The sequence below is a fragment of the Bipolaris zeicola genome (assembly GCF_000523435.1).
Source record: "Bipolaris zeicola 26-R-13 unplaced genomic scaffold scaffold_8, whole genome shotgun sequence".
Lineage (NCBI taxonomy): Eukaryota > Fungi > Ascomycota > Dothideomycetes > Pleosporales > Pleosporaceae > Bipolaris > Bipolaris zeicola.
Genome location: NW_006912057.1, coordinates 286,205 through 308,859, shown reverse-complemented (window position 1 = coordinate 308,859; position 22,655 = coordinate 286,205). Strand labels below are relative to the sequence as shown.

General features: G+C 50.1%; 8 protein-coding genes across 8 annotated transcripts; 4 read left to right on the top strand and 4 right to left on the bottom strand.

Annotated features, from left to right (window-relative positions):
• Positions 1 to 1,629: 1,629 nt before the first annotated feature.
• COCCADRAFT_22482 (uncharacterized protein) lies at positions 1,630 to 3,675 on the top strand (the record flags this gene model as incomplete). The annotated part of the gene is made up of 9 exons (XM_007709398.1): positions 1,630 to 1,676; positions 1,729 to 1,779; positions 1,831 to 2,144; positions 2,199 to 2,391; positions 2,445 to 2,716; positions 2,766 to 2,858; positions 2,913 to 3,183; positions 3,238 to 3,357; positions 3,435 to 3,675. 9 exons carry the CDS (start codon positions 1,630 to 1,632, stop codon positions 3,673 to 3,675), a joined length of 1,602 nt encoding a protein of 533 aa, XP_007707588.1.
• Positions 3,676 to 4,677: 1,002 nt separating this feature from the next.
• On the bottom strand, positions 4,678 to 4,941 carry COCCADRAFT_83992 (uncharacterized protein; the record flags this gene model as incomplete). The annotated part of the gene is made up of 1 exon (XM_007709475.1): positions 4,678 to 4,941. A coding segment is annotated over one exon (264 nt), but the record flags the coding sequence as incomplete, so codon positions are not given.
• A 252-nt stretch (positions 4,942 to 5,193) lies between these two features.
• Positions 5,194 to 6,672, bottom strand: COCCADRAFT_1166 (uncharacterized protein; the record flags this gene model as incomplete). The annotated part of the gene is made up of 1 exon (XM_007709378.1): positions 5,194 to 6,672. One exon carries the CDS (start codon positions 6,670 to 6,672, stop codon positions 5,194 to 5,196), a length of 1,479 nt encoding a protein of 492 aa, XP_007707568.1.
• A 6,167-nt stretch (positions 6,673 to 12,839) lies between these two features.
• On the bottom strand, positions 12,840 to 13,470 carry COCCADRAFT_32822 (uncharacterized protein; the record flags this gene model as incomplete). The annotated part of the gene is made up of 2 exons (XM_007709423.1): positions 12,840 to 12,961; positions 13,347 to 13,470. The coding sequence occupies 2 exons, from the start codon at positions 13,468 to 13,470 to the stop codon at positions 12,840 to 12,842; spliced, it is 246 nt and encodes an 81-aa protein (XP_007707613.1).
• Positions 13,471 to 15,994: 2,524 nt separating this feature from the next.
• COCCADRAFT_76826 (uncharacterized protein) lies at positions 15,995 to 16,631 on the bottom strand (the record flags this gene model as incomplete). The annotated part of the gene is made up of 2 exons (XM_007709474.1): positions 15,995 to 16,180; positions 16,584 to 16,631. Coding segments are annotated over 2 exons (234 nt in total), but the record flags the coding sequence as incomplete, so codon positions are not given.
• Positions 16,632 to 16,891: 260 nt separating this feature from the next.
• Positions 16,892 to 17,854, top strand: COCCADRAFT_22479 (uncharacterized protein; the record flags this gene model as incomplete). Its single annotated transcript, XM_007709397.1, has 3 exons — positions 16,892 to 17,145; positions 17,203 to 17,599; positions 17,654 to 17,854. The coding sequence occupies 3 exons, from the start codon at positions 16,892 to 16,894 to the stop codon at positions 17,852 to 17,854; spliced, it is 852 nt and encodes a 283-aa protein (XP_007707587.1).
• A 1,953-nt stretch (positions 17,855 to 19,807) lies between these two features.
• On the top strand, positions 19,808 to 20,059 carry COCCADRAFT_83778 (uncharacterized protein; the record flags this gene model as incomplete). Its single annotated transcript, XM_007709473.1, has 1 exon — positions 19,808 to 20,059. One exon carries the CDS (start codon positions 19,808 to 19,810, stop codon positions 20,057 to 20,059), a length of 252 nt encoding a protein of 83 aa, XP_007707663.1.
• Positions 20,060 to 20,798: 739 nt separating this feature from the next.
• On the top strand, positions 20,799 to 21,925 carry COCCADRAFT_83899 (uncharacterized protein; the record flags this gene model as incomplete). The annotated part of the gene is made up of 2 exons (XM_007709472.1): positions 20,799 to 21,045; positions 21,411 to 21,925. 2 exons carry the CDS (start codon positions 20,799 to 20,801, stop codon positions 21,923 to 21,925), a joined length of 762 nt encoding a protein of 253 aa, XP_007707662.1.
• Positions 21,926 to 22,655: the final 730 nt, after the last annotated feature.

Here is a 22,655-nt window from a genome sequence, read left to right as displayed (position 1 = left end):
AGGTGCGGGTGTAAGTATCAGTATTAGGAGACATAGTAACGATAGATACAGATAGATCGTACAGCTACTCAGCATGAAGGAGAGATTTGCGCCAAGAAGAGTTGTGCCGAAGCGCCGAGATTAGCGTGGGACAGAACTTTTGTGAGGCACCTCCGTACTGCATTGTCTGAACAAGTTACCGACGGTCTCTAGTATTGGCCCATCGTCGTGCCGCGTACTAAACTCTAGTTTCGATGCAAAGCCCGCGATGCATCTTCGCGTCTTCTAGCGGGGACACCGGCTGTCAACAGATTGGCCACCATCATCTTGGGCTCAAAACGGGCCGATCATACTCCGCAAACTCAACCCCAGAACCACCTCCACTTACTCCAGCTTACACGACAGAACTATATACCTCAGGCTTAACGATCCGATATCCGACGAATGGTCGTCCCGGACATTCCTATCTTATTCCGTTCGTTGCCTGTCGGCATTGCAACGGTTGCAAGTGACATGGACAGGCTGCAGCGTCAGCATGCCCGATGTCTTGGTAAGTCCCACCCAGGTCAGCACGCCGAGCCTCAGCCAGCAGAGGATTCCTGGGCAAAAAACTCGAAGCACACCAAGTCTTGGACATCACGAGAGCGTTTCCCGCCGCAGTCATCCTCATTTGTGACTCGCAATTGCACACCTAGGGCAGAGACAAGATTACGCTAGCCAGCGCCCGCTGCATCTGCCACGCCCGCTGCCAAGGGAAAACACGCGATCAGAGCGCGCAAATAACAGAGTTCAAATCGCCCGCTCGACACGATGTGCGCAACTATTCCCCCAGGCCCGAGAAACGTTCCGACCGGGGGACCCTCCAATTGCCGCTGGCTCGTCCTGTTCCTGCAACTTGGGCGTGCAGAATCACAGTCGGCCCGTGGAGTGCTTGTAGCAAAAACCCTACCCAATATGCAACCTCATCCAACCAGGGTTTGGAAAAGGTTTTTTTGGTGCGTCTCGGCAACAAACCATTTCCATGTTCCGTAACCAAGTCCGCACGCGGCCTACGCCGTGAATGGCAAGCTCGCCATGCTTTTCGAGGGCAAATGTGCCGAGCCTCACTTGGCCTTGTTTCCTATCCACCTCCACTATCTTGTCTTGGTTTTCTTCCTCATTCGACTTTTCTTTTTCTTTTTCATCGGTCTATACAACTTGGGCTGACGGGCATTTCTTCGACGTTGAACTGACATAATCGAGATTAGTCTCAGCCGTCGGCGCATTTACCAGCCTCCGACGTATGTGGCACGGAGGGCAAGCCATATAAATCCGGGGTAGTTCAGCCAAGGCCGTGTTGAGTGGTTGCGACTCCATGCGGGGGATGGCTAGTGCAAGTCTCCCCATCCTTGTCGACTGAGACCGGGGCTGGGCATGGATGGACGGGGGCGCGCGTCTCGTGAGATTGTTGTTAGTGTGTCCAGCAGGGGTGCTTCATTGGAGCCCCAGGCGGGAATGGAGAGCTGTCGCCCGGACTGGCGTTTTGAGATAAAAAGCATCCTGCGCGCGCGCTTCTCTTACGGCTACCTTGTTCATCCTATTGTTCCAAGGGCTTGCGACCTTTACGTTTATCTTGCCCAGTTTACATATCTTGAGTTGCACCTTGACATCATGGGTATTATGCTTAAGCCCCCGCCAGATGTGCCTGGCAAGGCATGGTGTGTTTACTCCAAACATTTTTCCCCGCAATCATAACTAAACGTTACACAGGCCAGCTATTCTAATTGGTCTTTTCGTTGCCTTTGGTGGTGTACTCTTCGGGTGAGTTTGCAATACGTGATGCTGGTGGTGGACTATATCTAATTTCCGCAGATATGATACTGGTACCATTTCTGGCATTATTGCCATGGACTATTGGAAGAAGGAATTCTCCACGGAGCCAGACTTCAGTATCACCGCAGCTCAAGATTCATTGATTGTGTCCATTCTCTCAGCCGGTACCTTCTTTGGTGCTCTGACGGCAGCTCCATTTGGTGACTTGCTTGGACGACGTTGGGGTTTGATCGCCTCAGCAGGCGTGGTCTTCAATCTCGGTGTTGTTTTGCAAACTGCTGCGACCGCACAGCCTCTTTTCATTGCTGGCCGTTTCTTCGCCGGATACGGAGTTGGTCTTATTTCTGCATTGAGTAAGTCTTCTTTGCTTCCGCCAGGTGTTCAGCCCAATACTGACGACTCTATAGTCCCCATGTACCAAAGTGAAACTGCGCCAAAATGGATTCGTGGAACGATTGTCGGAGCGTACCAGTTGGCTATCACTATTGGACTGTTCCTGGCTGCAATTGTAAACAATGCTACCAAGAACCGTCAAGACTCGGGATCGTACCGTATCCCCATTGCGGTTCAATTCGCCTGGTCTATCATCTTGGTTGGCGGGTATGTACCTTTCTCCAAAACAATAAACTACAGCGGCTAACATCAAGTTTTAGACTTCTCTTCCTGCCAGAGACTCCCCGATACCTCATCAAGATGGACAAGTACGATGAAGCCGCGAAGAGTCTTGGACAACTCCGCCGCTTGCCTGTTGACCACCCCGCTATTGTTGAGGAGCTCAACGAAGTGCAAGCCAACCATCTCTACGAAATGTCACTGGGCAAATCTACATACCTTGAGTGCTTCCAGGGCACACTGGGCAAGCGACTGTTGACTGGATGTTTGTTGCAAGCGCTACAACAGTTGACTGGTGTTAATTTCATCTTCTGTGGGTATCACATAATCTGGGATCTGTAGTAATTACTAACGATACGTAGACTACGGAACTCAGTACTTCCAGAGGGCTGGATTCGACAACCCCTTCATCATTCAGGTCATCACCAATTGCGTCAACGTCGCTTCTACTTTCCGTACGTTTCACCTGATAGCTTCAGTAGCTGCAAGGTACTAACTTTTCTGTGTAGCTGGTCTCTGGATGGTTGAGCGCCTCGGACGTCGTAACCTCCTCTTGCTCGGAGGTGTTGGCATGTGCGTATGCCAGTACATTGTCGCCATCACTGGAACGGTTGCTGGAACCACCGATTTGCCCGCTCAACGCGCTGCTATCGCCTTCGTGTGCATCTACATCTTCTTCTTTGCCAGCTCCTGGGGACCGGTCGCGTGGGTCGTGACTGGCGAGCTTTTCCCTCTCAAGGCTCGTGCCAAGTGTCTTTCCATGACCACTGCTAGCAACTGGTAAGTCATATTAATGGATCTGGGGAGCAATTCGGCTAATAAAGATATTTACAGGCTGCTCAACTGGGCTATTGCTTACTCGACTCCCTACATGGTCGACCCCGATCACGCCAACTTGCAATCCAAGGTGTTCTTCATCTGGGGAAGTTTCTGCTTCGTCTGCATTGGTTTCGTGTAAGTGACTACCCTCCAATCTCTTGTAGATCTTTGACTGCATATTTGAAATGAACTTCGCTAACATACTCCTACAGCTGGGCTATGATCTACGAAACTAAGGGTCTCACCCTCGAACAAGTCGACGAACTCTACGGTATCGTTGGAAAGGCATGGAAGTCCAAGGAGTTCCGCCCTGCCGTCGCATTTGCCGATATGGATCCTGCTGCTGCCCGCAACGCTAGCCTCAGCGAGGTTGCGGCCAACCAGGAGAGGAAGCGCAGCATTGCGCACGAGGAGTCAGCTCCCGTTGCTGAGACTCAGCCTACCAAGTTCTAAGTGCCTTCCTGTGGAACCACACATAGTAGTAAACTGAGATTGCTCACACTGCGCTTCGGCAAGGCGAAATGAAGGAAGGAAAGAAATAGCGGAGGAGAAGTAATTTAATTAAGCACTGTGATCAATATACATGCGTGCATTATACATACTGCGAACCTAACAAACCCCACTACGTGATGTATGCACCCTTCTTTTCAACCCATGTTACTACTCTAAAATAACCCTTCACGGCGTATAAAACCCCCTAGCCCACTTCTCCCTCTCACTCTCTCTTTTCCTCCCTCCCTCTCCCCCCTCCTTCCTCATCCCACTCTCCCTTGACCCACCCCCATTCCTCCTCACCTCCAGCCCCTTCCCCTCCTCCTCTCCCCTCCTCCTAACCCTATCCAACGCAGCCAAAATCCTATACCCAACCCCGGGCTCATCCCCCCTCCTCCCCTCCCCCACATAATCTTTCACTCTCAACTTTTCCTGCCCAGGTACGTACGCTCTTTTACCGCGTATACCCAGTGGTGGGGGATTTCCTGAATGAAAAGGGTTGCGGAAGATGTGGAGGAGACGCTGGCGTTGGAGGGTGGAGAGGGAGAGGGCTGTTTCTTGGGAGATGCGGTTGTGGTGCATGGTTTTGGTGTCTTGGTATTGTTGTTGTTCTGATAGAGGTGGTGGTGAGAGTGGTGGAATAGTGGACTGTGGAGGGTATATGTATACCTTGGTTTGGTGGAATATTGGTTTGGTGAAGGTATGGAGAATACGTGGTTTGTTGAAGATTAGCGATTTCACAGTGGAGGAGTGTGTTGGAGGTGTGTTGGTGGGACACGTGTGTTGAGGATGGAGGTAATGGATGGGAAGGTATGAGGTTGCGGTGTGGTATTCACATATTGAGGGAAAATCACATACCTTGATTGACTTATGATCCAAGCACTTTAGAGTTGAAGGATATCCATCGTATAACTATACCGCCAGTTATCAAATGGTGACAACCGTCTGCCCACCTGGATATAACTAAACATCCACGATCTTCTCGACATCACAGCAGAATTGCATCAATTTTTTAAATAAGCAAGTATGTGACCATTTGTGACTGAACCAAAAGAGACTACTTATCTTCGTAGCGCAATCGAGATCCCTCTCAAGATAACCAAGTGGTGATATTCTTTCGGGGTATTTGCGCTGCCCAAGATCATACGTGGAAAATCGCATCATCTCCATCATGTCCAAAAGACATTGCCCAAGTGTATACCAAAGCAGACAAGAAATTGTCGAGCCAGGATCGCTTTTGAGTCGTGAAGAATGAACCAATCGCTTTTCAATCGTGGTGCAATGTAAGCAGGTGTGTGCAAGTAAGATAGAGCAATGGAACGCATAGATCGTGGAAGATAAAAGTCATCGAATCGTAATGGTCGTCGAAAGCACTAGAACGATGTAGTCAGTAGAGAGCTCGATCGATGTACTGATAAAATTCTTACATGTATGGGATCATCATCGCCATAGGAGAGCGTGGATGAAGAGCTGAAAGGCTCAGCCGAAGTAGCGGGGGATGTATGGCTGCACATCAGGAGCCTCAGTCTTGAAGATGTCACCAAGTAGCTCCTGGCTGTTGTCACCTACAGCATAAGCGGCATAGTCAGTAAAGTCGGAGAAGTTGACAGAGTCCAGATGGCGATGATCAACTGGGTTGGACTCCTGGCTGTACTCGGCATTTCCTCCATAGGGATTTCCATAGACCTGGGCTGCTTGATTCGGCATGTCGGTGAGAAAGCCACTATCAAAGGGGCTGTTCTCTGGAGTGACAATGTCCTCAAGCGAACGCAACTGGTCAGTAGTACCCATAATGAAGTTATCTTCGTCGATCAAGAGATCGTCAACAACTATGTGGTTGCGGTTGTAGAGCTTGCGTTGCTCTACCGAGTGGGCAGATTCCTCAGCCATGTTCGGGAAGGATGCTGTATCGAAGCCGAAGCCCATATATGCCTGATTTCCAGCATCATGACCCATCTGAACCTGGTTTCCAGGATTGGTATAGGGAGGGGCATATGCGTAAGTCATGTTCGCACAGTGGTTCGGGTTGTAATGTTCGACCTTAGAAGTCACCTCCTGGGGCTGGTGCATAGAATGCTGATGAACTTGGCGGATAGGCTGCTGAATAGTTGTGTGCTGAGCACCTGCGAACATGCCTGAGGGAAGCTTGATCTCTGGCTGTTTGGCAGTCTCAAGACTCATACCATCGATGCCGCGACGCGCGATCTTAAGCTTCACAATAAGAGAGTCGGCGCGCTTGCGTGGACGGGTCTTAACCGGGGGCTGAACCTGTGTAGACTGTGTATTAGCAATGGGCAATGGAGAGCTTCCACTTCTATTCTTGCGTGTCCAGGCCATCTTCAGTGTGGGGATGCGATTGCCGTCAGCAACCTGCTTGCCACGCAACTTCAACACAGCCTGTTGAAGCGCGCTGGCGGTGCAGTTTTTGCCAACAACTTGGGCGGCTTGCTCGAATGGGATCTGAATACTCTTCTCGCCACATGCCCAGACAATGCCGAGAACAGCATTCTTCCAGTCGTTATCGGTCCACTTGAGAAGCTTGGGACGAGGCTGGCGAGGTTTGCGAGGTGCACCGTCCTTGTTGATCTTTGTGGACTTGGATGGCAGGCGGTCCTCGCAAGCACTCTCGTAATCCTCGCTGTCTTGTCCAGGGGTGTAACTCACTTGGGAAACGCGATCCTCGCTCTCTGCCCGAGCACCATCAGCTTGCTTCTGGTACTGGCTACCGGCAGGGTCAGCAACGAAGTGGTCTGGCTGAAACGAACGGCTCGCGAAGTCATGTTTAACTCGCAGCGCAGACTCATAGTTATAGAGGTACCCAATGTCAGCGCCATCGAAATGGCTAGAGTTGCTCTGGGAGGGCCACGGGACCAGAGGCGCCTGGCCTGGGGAATCATATGTCTCATCAGAATCGAACAAACCGACCATCTTCAGCTGGTTGTTGTGGTAGGAGCTCATGGTGCTTGAAGGTCTGATGAATCAAAGGCGTGACTGTAAAAGAATTAGTGTTTGCGGGACACGCTGCTCGTTCAAGGGACTAACTTACCCGAAGTGCAGCGTGAGACTAGCTCCAAAATCAATGCACAAGCTCACGAAAGGGATATGAAAGGTAGGGAAACCTGTATCTTCCTGTCAGTGAAGTCCACAGAAACAAAGGAGGGGTCACCGTGATACGTACCCTTCACAGCTGTTCAATGGAGGGGCGAGAATAGGCTGTCTCGGAAAGGAAGGTCCTCGGTGCAGACAGGGTGTAAGCGTTTGCAGGCTTGAGAGTAGCCTGACCACACAGGCAGCGAGCTCGCCAAGATAGCGATGTACCTCGTGAGCACTCAGAGAGTGCCACAGCAATGCAACTCCGCGTGCTGATGGAGAATATAACTCAATGAAGGCACCGCGGTAGACGCCAGAGGAAAGCTCAATGTCAAAGCGCTTCTGTTGCAGTCTTTGTAGCTTTTGCTATGACTTGCCTCCGTGGGTCTGGGGAGCTCACAGCTACAGTGAATGCCAAGAGGTCAGTATTGGATAGCAACCGGAGTTGCAGGCAGACAATGAATGTGCGTCGCCAATGTGTTGCCGTTCGCACGTATTGTCTGGAGTTGAGTCGATGATGGATACACTTGGGGATTTGGTAACGTAGAAGCTATCTGACCCTATGTGCCAATATCTGAGGATCAATTGAGGAGTGGATATTCAAGTGAGAGAGTCGTAAATTTGATAGTCTCGGAGTTGAAAAAATCAAGCCCAGGTAAGTCTTTTATGCCCGCATATCCTCAGTCACAGTCGAAATAAGCGGTGTCGAAGCGGCACTAGAACGGCTGGCAGAAGGTTCCATGACGTAGATTTCCTTCACTAGAGTAATATCCCCGCAACCCTAGGCGGCGGTACCGGAGATAGGAATAGGTGATATCGTTTTTCCGTGAGGAGAGGGGGCGGGGGAGGGTTACAAAGGCGGTGAAGGTCGATACCAACAGGGCGATATCGGTGTATATTGCGCGCCCGGAGTAAGAGATCTTGTGGTGAAGGTAGGTAGGAAGTTATTGTCAAGATTATGGCATGCCCCTTGTCCATGAATAGCATACATGCCTATGATGTAGATGTAGAAGTGTTCTGTGAAGGCTTCGACGATGATGCCCTAGCTATACGTCAGAAGGAAGAGTGTTGCTGAAGGCTATCTCGACACACTATGTCCCCTATATCTGTGTCAATTCGTCCACGCCTAATTGCTTGTATGTGGTCGGACATATAGTTGATTGAATGTGCTGAGGTTTTAACGAAAGGCAGGATAATGGAACAAAAATATGGAAAGAAAGAAGGCAAGAAGACAGGGAAAAGAGACATAGATGTAAGAAGCAAAGACGAAAAGTGAAGATAGAGGCATTGGTGAGAAGAAAAGATGTACAAAAAGACAAAATGCAGATGTAGGTGATATAGTGAAATGTCGGTTGAGTCGAGGAATTTATCGAATCACCACATGGCTTACCATTTTATGAGACCGTATAACTAGCCTTACATTGTTTCCGTAATTTGGTCAAATGATCGAATGTGACATGATATGAACATACACATGAGGCGTACTAGTATTTGAAATTTCTGGTTCAGGGCGTCGATAATATTCAAGTATTCTGGAGTGGCGATGGATGTAGAGGTACATCGACGTGTACTTAAGTATGGCAGGCAACTCAGAGCCGCGATAGCTGTGTATATATATCAACGAGGATCCAAGTATTGCTCGATTCGCGAAGGTGGAACAGCTGGCGTACGCAGGGATCAGAGTAATGACTGGTGACTTATCCAGGTAGCTGGCGAATTTCGAGCAAAAAGAAATTGTTAAGTGATAGTATTGACATGTTGGTGTAGAGTTGCTTGTTATCGTGACAGCGTATGTGCAAAATGTGATCGTTCATCAACGAGGTTCGGGGTTGTCGACGCTCAAGTGTCTTAACACAAAACCAATTGAAGCAGCAATATGGCCGGATTCTGCGTTGCATTGGTACCTGTGATGAGGAGCGATCTGGATAGTGGGCGTATGGTCTTTAGGATCCTTGTAGCTACAAGGAGAGATGTTACCCCACAACCATGCATACGGTATCCGAAGGAACATTGTGACGATCGTGATCGGTCTTGTGTATTCATGTTGCGAGAGAGTAGCTCCAGTGCTTTTGTTCATACCTATTTCAAAACGATATGTTTGTTAGCCCTTGCAATAGTCAGTCTACAATGTTTTTCTTCGAGCCCGAAGTCACACAGTCGTCAAAGCTTGGCAGGTCATCGAGTCGACGCTGCTTCTGGCAAAGGGGAGTAGAATAGAAGCTTGAGATGTAGTATGACGGAAGATTATCTTTTCTTGGTTAGTTCTCAAGGATGGATCCATGTTGATGGAGATACAAGAGGTGACTCCGGATGATGTCCTTTTGCCCTGGCGGGGTCAGGCCGTCTTGCTGCTTGTAGACAAAGGGAAACGAATGATCAGGAGCCATGAGCTATATAAAGAAGCATGTCAACGCTGTGCTGTTGTCCATGGCTATGCGAAGCGACTCATGCAAAGGATGGGGTTTTGGAGAAGGATCAAGCAGCTGTGGTTAGTGGGTGAAGGAAGCGAGTAGAAGTGTAAATAAGGTTTCTGACGCTAAAAGTGCGGTGGGTAAGGGCGTTGTCCGTTTAGTTTGCAGCCTTGGCACAATTCAGTTACACAGGGCAATGAATTAGATAACACTGAGAAGGAAAATAAGAGAATGCATTCAAGTCTTCTATAGTATAGTCATTGGAAAGTATCTGTAGATTGTCAGCTACTACTCAGATTCGTGAAGAGCTGTATCGGGTAAACATACTAGAGCATGTATAACATAAGACTCCTTTTCACAAGCAGATCTCTATGAGAATTCTGGCGAAGAGATGTTGCGGGTCTCTTAGGGGATGCAGCCAAAGAGCTCCTGGATCTTTGAATGGTGATGCGTTGCTTGTGATGGCGTTTCTTGTGGCCCCAGGCCAAGCTCCACAATGGTTCGCTTGGACGTGCGCGAAGGATTCGGTCCGACTCGAGTGACGTCGAGCCCTGAAGCTACGAAGCTGTATCTCTTTTGCTCCTATACTGCCTCCCAAGATACTGAAGTCTCTCCTCCTTCTCCTCGTGCACCTATCACACTCTTGGTGGGTGGTTGTTCTCTTTGAAGCCCGCATTGACCTTCAACACCAATGTGGTTTCCCCCTCCTGAATTTTGCTCCTCACTACACCCACCCCGCCACGACCAGCCATCAAACTCGACAAAACCATCCACACACTTCCGTATCTCTTCTCTCATACTTGTTTGAGATGAAGAACTGGAGCGGTAAGATGCATGCGGCCTTGGAGTCGCTTCTGCATCTCTTGCCGTCACGCCAACCCCTCAGGCAGCAAAGCTTCGTCGTACCAATCCAACGCCGATGACAACGCTGATCTACCGATCCATCGCGGCTTATACATACTGACGATACATGGCAGCTTCATCAAGAGGCTTGCCTTCTTTTGACAATGAGGTCTTGTGGGGCCTGTTGGCCCTAATGCATCCTCTCAGCGCGTTCGGGTGTCTGCATCGCTGGTCCTCGCTACCAGCATTGCGAGAGAGAGCGACACTCCCAAGAAACTCAATAGAGGTAAGTAGAAGTACTCTGGAGCTTGTGTCGTACTCTCGTGTCACCTCCCGCATGCAGACGTTGCGCGGAGTTTGCACGACCTCGAGACGCCCAAAGAGCTACCATGACCTCAGGCAATGTCACACTCTCGACTCCTCAGTCCAGGCGGCCGCGATAATCTCTGTAATACGCGGAAGTCTCCATCGGTTCCGTCAACCTCCCCATCAGGGACCGAAGCCATACAAGCCCTAGCAAAGAGAAGATTCATGGGCCTGGAATACAGGCTTCTTACCCAGCCGCTGAGGAGGCGCGAACGCCTCTCAATGACAGATGACAGATTGAGCGGTCGACATCCACCGCTTCCTTCATGACTGGATCCATTTGTGGCTATAGTCTTCACACCATGTGGCGCTTCTGAGCTTGAATGGCTACTGCCAGCATCCGACGGGCATCGCTGGTAGCACACGACAGCTGAATACTGTCCGCGGACAAATCCCGGTTTCGAATCGCCGATGTCAACACCAGAGCGACTCTTGTCAATGACGGTATGGCCACTCGGGTCATGTGATACATACCTCTACGAACACAATGGTTATCCTAAGGCTGTCTGCACACAGATAGGAGATGGTCACCGATGCCCGAATCGATCGTACCACAACATGTTGGCCCGTGTTGGAGTCGGCTTACTCGAGTTTCGCATACCCACCAGCTCCTCGGTACGGCTTCGGCATTACCAGAGCTCATCTTGAGCCAATACCAACATGGATATTGCCCCTTGGCATTGGCAGAAAGAGGCATGGATGAACACAACGGCCTCAATACTATGCCACATGTGGTTTGTGTGCCAACAAAAGGTGGCGTCATATCTCACCCGGAATTATCCATATACCAAAGGAACAAAGACTGCGTTGCGCTCGGATGGAATTCGTGTCCTTGAGATCCGTCGGTGTCGTATCATTACGAGTTTTCCATTTCGAATTATTCCCTTCGGGTCAGGGTCCCTGAGGCATCTACCATTTGGAAGGAGACCAGATTCGAGCTGTAAAGATCTTTCTTAATTTAACGTTAGCGAAAGAGACGGATTGCAATAAAGCCATTCTGAACACCGACGAGGCCAGGAATCTTAAAGGTGGATACCAAATTACTCTCATTCCTGGCCGAGATAGGAGGTTTCCGGTTTGATATGTCCTTGAAGCTGGCATGGAACTTGCACCAACATGGTCCGAATACAAGGTTTGGCTGTAAGGGGAATCTTTGCAGATACCAATGTCTTTCCGGATAATATCCACTCGCCTAGTACACAGCCTGTCCCTGGTATTCCAAAGTCTTCACAAGAGGTATCCTGATAGACTCCTGGGATGATCCTGCTCTTTCTTTGCTTCCATGACAACAACAACATGAGCCGCTCTGAGACGCTACCCAAGTTGTTTCTCACCTTACCAGTGCAGGTTCAATCGGACCAGGATTCTGTTTCTTATGAGACAAGTCCAAGTTATACTTCAGCTCATTGGATGACGCTGTGTACCTCACCTGTGGTCTGGATGGTTGGAAAGAGCAAAAGATGTTTTGAAATCGAAAGCTGAGTTGCAGATCGAATGTCTGCATCCGAGACTACAAGCGAACGCTATCACATTAAGCTGTTCTAAATATCCTGTAGAGGCCGTTTGACTTGTCAACGCATGGATTCAGAAACCCTAAGTGTTGCCTTTGCCGACCGACTGTAAAATTTTCGCAACAGCCAACTGGTCATTTTCCTTGGAGGCCAGGTGTTGCTCGCTATTCCCACTGGTTTTCTGCGTCTTGTCAAAATGACAAAGGCTGGAAATGCGAAATGAGACGACAATGCATCGATTGCTCGGGTGCAATGCAGCAGTTTGCTCTTCGGCTGGGTGCATCTCAGGCCATTTCCTATCCCAGGCCATGTTGTGTTTGACCTTCGCCTGACGACCAGTATCTGCGGAGGTGTCCCGACATGCTGGACTTAGCCACATGGTGCTGCTTCGCAGCCGTATGATGGTGTTGGCTGACAACCAGCTCTCGACAATGAGTCGATGGCCATAGAAGGCGCTCTGCACGGACGGCCCAACATTTGTAGTTTTTGGATACTCCTATGTGTTACAACATTGTGGCTAGCTGCGGTGTATCCGTGGAGATCTGACTTTGGTATGCTCAGCTGCTCTGTAGCTCAGTGATGAGCCAGTTCGGTGTTTCAGGCGGAATGGTGTCTGATCGAGGAATGTGCGATAACGGCCTGTCGTCAACGTCAGTCAGGACAAAGAAAACTCATGGGAAGGCACTCTCCGGCAGCACAGCTATTTTCCAGCTAGCAATTTCGGCACGACTCTAGCATCTGTTATTGGGGCGTCAAGAGAGTCTGTTATTCTTTGAAGAGCATATGCCCACCTCTTCGCCAAGTGGTCACTCGAAGTCAGCATTCAGCTTCATCGCAAGCTCGCAACCTTGGCTCTAAGACCGTTGAGTACCTCGCAGATGTGACCTGCGATAGCGATCAAGGTTCACCGTTCTGTAGCGCCTGCTGCCTTCAATGTCGTAGGCGCTCCCGTGCTCGTAGATGCGCGCTCGCGGACCTCCGTGAGCAGAGTCTTAAGCCAGGGGATGCCAGCTGAACCTGCTGTTGCTGCGACCTATCCGGCAACTGTATGGGTGAATTTTTCTGCAGTTCAAATCTGTGAATAGTGGGATGTCCTTCCCCCCGATTCATGTGCGGTTGCATGGCAAGTCTATCAGTCTCCTGCTTCTTGTTTGAGATGACGCTGCGATGGACTTGTCTTGACCTTGCAAGCCACGGCGCAGCTTGGATTATCCATCGATGTACATCTGTACGGTTGGAGGAGCTTGCAGTCGGTGTTGATGAGGAAGAGACGAGCCGATGAGGATAGAGTCTTGTTGAAAGCATCACGCGAAGCCGGCACGGCAACGCCGCTGGTTCTAGAGCCTCATCAGCTTTCTGTGTCGAAACTGGGAACAAGCATCTCGCCATACGCCCATTATCCCCTAGCCGCCTTCGCAAATCTCTGCCGTCGCGATGTCGTTGCCGGTGGTGCTGAAGATGGTGGGGTGTTGGAGCGTGAGCACCGCGGGGGTCAACGACGCTCGCGATGTGTGAACGCCAATCCTAGAGTGCATCCGCCAAACCTTACGCGTACAAGACACGCATGCGAAGCTACTTGAAGCAATGAACTGTGTGATTAGGCTGTCTCTGTCGTAAGGAGGGATGTGTGGAAGGCACATCTGTTGTTTCCCCGCTTGTATGCCTGCTGCGCGCATGTGAGCGAGAAGTTTCTGATGCACCTGTTTCAATCAGAGCTCGGGGACAACAACCACGATGCAGACCCTTGTCTCCCTAGACAAGCATAAGTTGCTCTGTCATCCAAGTGCCAGAGTCAAGACCAGGCTTGCTAGTGGTGGAGGATGCTTGCAAGATGCGGAGTGGGCGAAGACTGCACCGCTGCAATCCAGAGGCATAGTACGCTGCGGATCAGATTGTAAATCATGGGTGCCGACGCCCATCAGCAAAACCAAGGCGAGGAGCCCCAGTATTCGAAAAAAAAACTGGAATAAGAAGAAATGGTAGCCATGAGGTATTGGTGTTGTTGGTGGTCATCGGCCAAAGGGGCCCAGACCTTGTTGTCGCCTTGTTTGCCCCTCACTCTAAGGAACCCTTCCAAACTCACTGGATATTACCAACTTCGGTCTCTAAGGCTATATATACTGTTCCATTCTGGATCCCTCCATCAACAACAGTGCTGACGGGGGGTACCTAGGAGGGTTGCGGCCCTACGACCCCTTCGGGGATGCCCTACATCGCCGGATGCCTTGTAGGAAGCCCTTTTCAGGATGTCTTTTTTTGCTGGTTCGAGCCTTGCTGTGTCCATTCAGTCTTCTTTTTTTGCTCGTTGTTTTTTGCTGACGGCACCTCTCACTGTGCCTAGAAGCAGCACAGTTACTCGGAGCTTAAGGAACAACCCCTGGCACGAGCGCTTTTGGTCATCCCAGGACTTCCAGCTTTTTGAAAAAACTGCTGCTTTTCTCAGCGTGATCTCCAGCAAGATAGGGGTGGTGCAGCGATTATCCATGACTTCTGGATTTTGACGCTGGTACTGCCACAGGATTCCGCCGACAAGAAAATGCATACGCACGAACTACAGTGCAATGTATCCAGCAGCCATCACTGTACCTGCAATTGCCCCTTTTTATCTACTTGCTGGTGGCACGCATTATGTTGTGCAGCTGCAGCATATTGAATCGGGATTGTGTGGTGACAACCTCATGCGATTCGGAACCCCAAGAGTTTTTGAACGACTCTTCGTTGAAGCTTCAAGTCAAACAAATCACCAGAATATGTTCTCTCTTCTAAGGGGTCATAATGTTCTTCACGGCACGCTCAGCATTGCCGTTGAACGCGGCTCAAGCTGCCGGTTGAGATCAACATATGCCGCCTGGTGTGGATAGAGCACAAGGCTGCACCAGCAGCAGAACATCAAACCCCCGATGCAGATTGTGCCAACGCAATCCTTTGTAGATCAAATAGTATGGGTCATCTGAATCAGGAGGCATAGGCTGCGCGGCTAGTCGTGAAGATGTCAAGAGTCTTCATGTTCACTTTGTTGCCTACGCGTCCCGCCATGCTCACGCACACACAACGCTTACAACTCTCTGGATTTCTACCAACCAGGCACCTACCTATATCAAAAGACTTGGGCTATATAATGGCTCTAATTATTCAGTCTTTCGCCCTCTTAAAGGGTGTGGGAATAGCCCACTCGGAAAGAACACAGGCTGACTTCCTACCATAGGCCGAACGTTCGAACTATCGCCCAGTCGAAACCTCAATCTGGACGGACCACCATCAGGACTACTAACATTGTGACACAGGGAACTATCAAACACAGTAGCCTGCAAGGCAGAAACCCATTACCAGAGAATCATCTCCCAAGTTTGGCTTGGAAGGGTCCTTTTTTGCTCTTTTTCAGGACCTTTTTACCTCATGCATAGAGTGTGATGGATCTGCAGTGCTGATATGGACTTCCTACAAGCCTGGTTGCTTGTGTATGATCTTTCTTTTTTGCACCCGAGGGCAATGGCTTGGCTGCAATGCGCCTTTTGCCTCCCCACATCACTGGCGCGCCTGCATGGTCTGAGACCAAGTTTGAAATCGAAATCATATCGAGCAACGTCTTGTTTGGACGGTGTACGATGCGTCAATTCAGCCGCTGCGATATAAGCCCTCAACAATGGATACGGAACTTTGGCCGCAACAAAGAAGATCACATTTGCATACGCCAAAGTCTGAATACGACTCGGTACGCCCCAACAGCTGGACCGTGGCAGCCACGTAGACGTCAAAAGTGCAAGTTGAAAATAGTCACATTCATATCTGTAAATCCATTTGGCAGGCGCATATGCCTTCGGAGTTGTTTACCGCTTTCTCGCCAACGGTATCCTGAACAACCATGTTCCCATGGTTGGCAGCCAGCACCTATATTTCTAGTATACAAGAAGGCTGCGGTCAAGGAATCATGTCTCATCCTCAGTACACGTGCAAAGTCTCCCACCTCTTCGACAGGGCAAGTCGAACCACGCCTCGAGGACCTCCAACGGTTCCCTAGGTATCATGTGCCATTATAGCCATCATTGGCGGCTCGTACGTAAACAGCGACGACCCCGCCATGTGCTCATTCATGTAGCGGAAAATGCGCACGGTTGAGTCTATCTTGTGGTCAAGTAGAACAAGGTGTTTGCCGGGTTTCGAGTGTTCGTCGGGATGAAAGTATTCATTCGTGGCAGGGGCCAAGCGAAGCAGGATGTGGAGCGCCTTCCGAACGATGGTCATACGCTTGAGCTCGTCGATTTCGATGTCGAGATTGAACCGGAGTCGTTGAGTTGCCGTGCCCCTCACGATCTGGATTACCATTGTCAGCATATGCTTCTTGAGAAAGAGGCCCTCGTGGCGGAATACAAAATTCTCTTCAGCGCGTGCTCACCTGAAAACTTTTAGCCTCTTGTGCCCGTTCTCAGTTTTCCCTCTCAGCTCCCCATTCTTTCCAATAACCAATTTGATCGATGCAGTATTGGCATAGGTTGCCGAAGATGATTACCTTGCACTGCCTGGTGTCGCAGCGTTGGATCTGCTCCAACTCTTTGATCCGGATTTGCTCAAGAAGCTTCTCCATTCTGGCTCTCTAATTCTCGTCCATCATTGTATTTGGCTATTCGGCCTTCGGTTGGTGTGGAATGACGGTCGGCTTCGTGTGCGAGGTGAGGAAAACATGCGGGATCGATGTCTGTGCCGGCGCTGCAACGAAATCAACTGCTCCTCTGCATGCAAGTGTACGCCTAAATCCATCTTGCGCATAGGTACATGATCTCGTTATGAGCAACTGAACAGAAATTAGGTCAAATTCAGGGATGACGCTGCTGTTGTGTCGTAAGGCTCAGTGGTGGACACAAGTCTGAGCAAGTTGTCAGTCGCTTTTAGTCGCAGGTCTGTGTCACGCACATTCACGAAGGTCAGTGGCTGAACTGCCGGTAGAGATCCAATGTCATCATGCACATCAGGAGCATTGTTGGGCCAAAGGAAGAAATCTGTAGAGTTCCTAGGCAGTTCGGCGGCAGTAGCCCGTTTGTCTTATATTGCAAGAGCAGAAAAGATATGTTCCATTCCGAAGTAGACAGAGGGCCAAAGCCATCTTCTCGACTGCTCGGACTCTGCATACAATACTGGGAACCATTTCTTCTCGGAAACCTCTCTCCACACTCCAAGTTGGTTTCTCGTCAGATTTCACTCGACCAGCGCTTTGCGTAAGTTTTGCATTGACCTCTGCCGCTACGCAAACGCTTCTTCTACAAGCTCCTTAGTTTCCTTGCCTGGTGTCAAACACAAACTCAGACAGCAAAATCATTCTCCTACCTCTACACGACGTCCATTCCTCCAGCTGTTTGCCAATATCACAAAAAATTGCCTTCGCTCACCTCACTACTTTCAACAACCATAAGCATATTCCTCCAGTCACCATCGCCGTCCACTACAACGACTCGACCTCCTGCCGCTCCAATGTTCAGCCCGGATTCAGATTATGAGGTGGAGGAGGAAACTATCCAAGCGCGGCTCCTTCCTTCCGCCGAACAAACTCTCGACCAACTGGAGGCAGCGCGCGAGCTGGCAGACCACCAGGGAGCAAACCGGGGCGTCCTCAAGTGGCTGGACGGTGTGGAAACCCAGCCAGTAGGTTATGGCTCTCATCAGCTGCTTCTGGTCAGTTCCTATAGGCAGTTGTATCAAGAAGACGTTTATTAACCGGTATCGTAGTGGGACGATCATCTTCCTCACTCCTGGGTTGCCCTGGCGCTCTTCAGTCTCCTCGTGTTTACGCTGGGCTTCGCTGCTGGCCGCTTCCTTCAGATCCGGACAAAGACCTTACGAACTCGCCCGCTCAAAAGCGAATGGGATACCAACGCATTGGCTCTGGAGACCTCCCTCAAGGAAACAGGCGGTGGATGGATGAGCTAGAGCGAGTAGGTGGGAAGCACACGATACTGGGTCATATAGATGAATAATACGCACGAGATATATTTGTCTATTCTTTGCTGCAAACCTAACCATGGGTACGTTGCACCTGTGAAGACGTACTTGGGCCAGATGGGTAACGATCAAGAAAGGTATGGCAAGACCGCATCGCGAGACGCTGGTCGCTTACAAACGCGGAAACAACGATCTGGTCACATTTTGACAAAAGCATTGACTACTGCCTTGATTTTGAGATAAGACAGCTAAACATTGACTTATCTTCCTATGCGAAAGACGACAAACCAAGATATGGCTGCAGCGCAAACATGGGCAAAGGACCGATTGGCAGCTGTCATGCGTGCCTATTCGGCTGGTCGGGGAAAGTTGCGGGCGATACTAACCCGCTTTGATACCTAGCATACCTCCCATTGGGCCCCCTTGCACACATGCTACCCTTGACCCTCTTTAACCCTCGCAACCTTAAACCAACTACAATGCGATCGGCCGAAAGCTCTTATTGTTGACTTCTCGCAGTTGTGTCATTTGTTCCTCCTCCACCTAACAGCATCCGCACTCGCGCTCTCATTACCGCCTCAAATTGCTAGCCCGGCTAGTTCTCATCATCTTGAACAAAGGTCACTACTACGTCAAATTGATTCATGGATGCGCGCACCATGAACTGCATCACGACCCCGCATGTCTTCACGACTTTCCCGTTGTACCCTCAATGTTGGGTTTTTGTTTCAACGGGCGTATGAATTGAGTTTTGTTCCCGGCGCCCCACGAACACACGGAACTCGTCGTACGTGCCATTGTGCGAAACGACCAAACTGCGAGAAGCTAGGTTTCTCGTTGTGAGTCACACCAAGGCTAGATCCCAGATGATTCCCAGAAGAAACCATGTCTCTATTCCGACACTCGGTGCTGGTTCAAAGTCCCCACCCCTGGTAGCACGCAAGGATTCGTGCTGACAAAGAACCCTTCTCGAATACGAGATCTCCAATGGGCTCTTCATGCACGACCCAGCTTTCAAGAATCTATGAGCCCTTGACTTGAAGGTACGAGTTCCAAACTTTCTCAACGCCTTTATTGGGAATGGAGCCTCAGAAGATGTCCTCTGAGGAGATGCAAGAGTCGTATTCTGGTTATGGAACATCAATGGGTGCTGAAAATCAGCATGCTTGGTACCCCAAAAGCAACCGATTGGCTTGAGGCAGTTCTACTGGTGAAGGCGGGATCAAACCTCGACTTCCTGTTATTTGAAGCTACAAGAATAGCTCAGTGTGAGAACGTATTCAGTGAGATTGTCGATATGAGGGTGAGTCGATTTACAGGAACAAGCAACTACATTTACTGATGACGATACAGAGAGGACCAGAGGAACCCTGTTTCCATAGTACCCGCGTCGTTATATGATATACGGCCTATCCTATGCGGGTACGGCTCACGTGAAATACTTTTATGGGCCCTCAGACAAGATCACCTCCCGTATCCTACACTTCTTTTGCTCACAGAAACCTTTCAGCTTAAGGTCCCGTTCGACTAGATTACCTTCAAACGATCGCTGTATTTCCTCCTGGCCAATTCCATCGACCGCGACAATTCCAAAGCGAAGATCCCCTCCCTCATCCTTTGGCAGTAGCAGTAGTATCCCTTTTGAATCCCTTGGCGAGAAACATCGGAAGGGACTCATTCTGAATCTCTGCAGTGTTTTTGTTACAAAGCTCAACCGTTTTCTGATATTCAATTGTTGCCTCTCTACGCAGGAATTGAGGCGGTTCCTTCAATGTTCCTGCTCCGTACGGCCGTTCCTCTCCAGAAGTTCAGGTCATCACCCCTTTCGGCTTGCATTCTGGCTTCCCGCAGCCCTCGCCTGATCCTGAGTCCGAGTAATGTACGATTCATGTCGCATAGAAGCTGGACCCGTTTCCAGAAATACAGTCTTTCTAAGTCATCATGTTCCTGAGCTCGCTCTACATCCTGGATGGTTGCCAAGATTTGACTTCTCATCACACCGAACGCATGGTGGATCTCTCTGAAAACGGCGACAAGTTCCGTTCGTTACAGATCGGGCAGCTCAGTCTTGCTCTGAGCATGGTTCATCCCGGCCAAACGCTTTATATGCTATATGCGCTACTTCGAAACGTGCATTCGGTGCGAATCTTAAGGCGTGCAGTGCATGCGACTCAAAGTGCTAAGTCTTGCTAGACAGTAGTATTACGATAAGAAAAAGCCTTATTGCAGCACAGGCACATCAGGAGGAACGACACCTATTCGATCTTGCGAACGGACGGGAACCAACTTACCGCAAGTTCGTTCTGCTCTAGTCTTGTCGTCGTTCGAGGCGAAAACCAGAGCAATTCGATACGTTCCACAGCGCAACCTCGATCAAGCAACAACAAAATACATTTCCCCGCACTGCCATGCGATGACGGCATGAGCCGTGATGGAGTTGCAGGGAAATCCGGATAGCGACTCTGCGCCAGTGCCGGTAATGGGCGATGGGTAGCCCCGCCCCCACGAGGTTCAGACGTGACGAACCCATGCATCCTAGCAGGGAACAAGGCCATTGTGCAGCCCGCATTTGGAGGTATTCCATTGCACCTACGCATCGTGCAGAAGCGTGGGGGCTGCGACGGTCGTATGAGAGATATGGCGCAATTCAACACAATCCTGGATTTGGCTCACTCAGAGAAAGGACTTGTGGCAGTGGGGGCAGGCAGCCCACCTAGGCGGGTAACTGGTTGGCATTTGTGTCGTTCTTATAGGGCAGCGCATCAGCGCCCATGCAGGGACGAACGTCAGTCTTTGAACCCCCAAAAAGGCCTCGGGTGCGAAGCTCTACCACGAACACACAACAAAGCCCTCCGAGCCGCTGATCCAACACTAACCATCCCAAGAGAAAAGGAAGCGACTGCGCAGAAGTTCATGTGGCCCATGGAGAGTAATGTCCGATCCCTACAGTCAGCAAGCTTTTGGGCAGCCGACCTTCACCGACGCGCATGCGAATGGGAGTTCCTCTGGACCTGATATGTTCGATGTCATCGACGCATCCAATCTCTACCACGACCACGATCACGCCTATCGACCTGGCAATCAACATCTGCAGCAACTGCACATCCAAACTCATGACGAGTTTGCGCAAAGCCAGCATCTTGCGTATGCCCTGCAAGAGAGCAGTCCATCGGTTGCAGGTGAGCTTACCCCTCATCTCTCTTCAATCATTATTTTCTTCGTCACCTCTCCTCCACGCGCTTTTTTTTGGTGGTCCAAGCATCGTCTCTCCCAGGGTTCTGGATTCTTGTCCGAATTCCCTGGATTGTCGGTCTTGGATGACGTTTGGCCGGGAGAGGATGGCGTGCTCCCGCTAGCTGCACGTGATCAAGCGATGCAACGATACATGCAACAACGGCCTGCCTGCTTTGGGAGGCATTTATGCACGCTGAGCAAAGATGCATTTTGTTGATCCGGATCACTTGTCAATCAAATACGCAGCAGTCACCGCATTTTCACACCATCTTTCTTTCGACTTTACCACGCTCGCTAATGTCCTCAAAAGGCCTCCAGTACACCTCACCAACGGTGCCAAACATGAGAAGCCACTTATCGCACCATTACGAGCCCGATAGCGCAATAAATCTCGGATTGGATGATCTTCAAAGGCTATCCACAGCCGCGCACGGTTACAATATTAACACCTATCGCACGCCATACCCTGCCAGCAATGCGACATCCACCTCATCAGCCACGTCTCCTGACCCCACAAATGCCACTCTGCTCACTGATCCAGTGGTTGTAGAAGCAGAAGAAGACAAAAGAAAGCGCAATCAAGCTGCTTCCGCTCGTTTCCGTCAGAAGAAGAAACAGCGTGAGCAACACCTCATGGAAAAAACCCACGAGATGCAGGAGCGGACGAAGCAGCTGGAGGCGGAAAACGAAGGGCTCAAGAAGGAAAATTCATTTTTGAAGAAGCTGTTAGTGGAAAAGGTTGATCATATGAGTGACGAGGATCGGGAGCTGTTGAGGAAAGCCGCTGGAGAAGTGTTGGACAAGGTGGCTGGGAAGGCGGGTTGAGCCGTCAGTTCTCTTGCGCACTCGTTAAATTTTGGTTTCTCATTTCTAGCTGAGAGGCAGGACTGAGATTTATGACGGAGATGAATGGGCAAGGCTGATGTCTCGCAGGGGAAGGCGCACCGGAGTTTACGCAGTCTGGAGTCACTTTTTCATAATGTCTTGTCTCAGGGTGGTAGTCATTTACATCCACGTAACAAAGGATGGCTTGTGGTTTAAGTCTGTCTCAGGGGTCGTAAAGACGGCTGTTGATTGTGTTTGCCTTGGCGCAACCGGAACTATGGGTAGCTTGGAGTTTTACATATGCCCTTTGCGACAAACTTACCTACAGGGAAGCTGCATCCTGGACTATTTCGGGGGATACTCCCTAAAAGTACTCTCCATGGCAGCTAGTGTAGCAATGCCGCTTGCCATGGATCTGTCGATAGATATAGCCGCACTATCAGCCAGGATCGTGGTAAATAATCAGCCGGACCTGTCATTTTTTGAAGACATGTTATGGGGCGGCCATTGCTTTTACGTACAATATTTTGGACGCCACCGAGCCAAGTCTGCGGGCCGACGCGTCTGGAGTGTCCCGAATTCATACTAGCGAAGAAGCAGCCTTGCAATTGAGTACGTACCGATCCTACAGAAGTACACAGAGCTGGCATGTTTTTCATCTGTATATCTACGCTGATACTCTAAGTTGCATCCTTTTCTACGATGCTGGTATCATTTCCGATATTCTCAT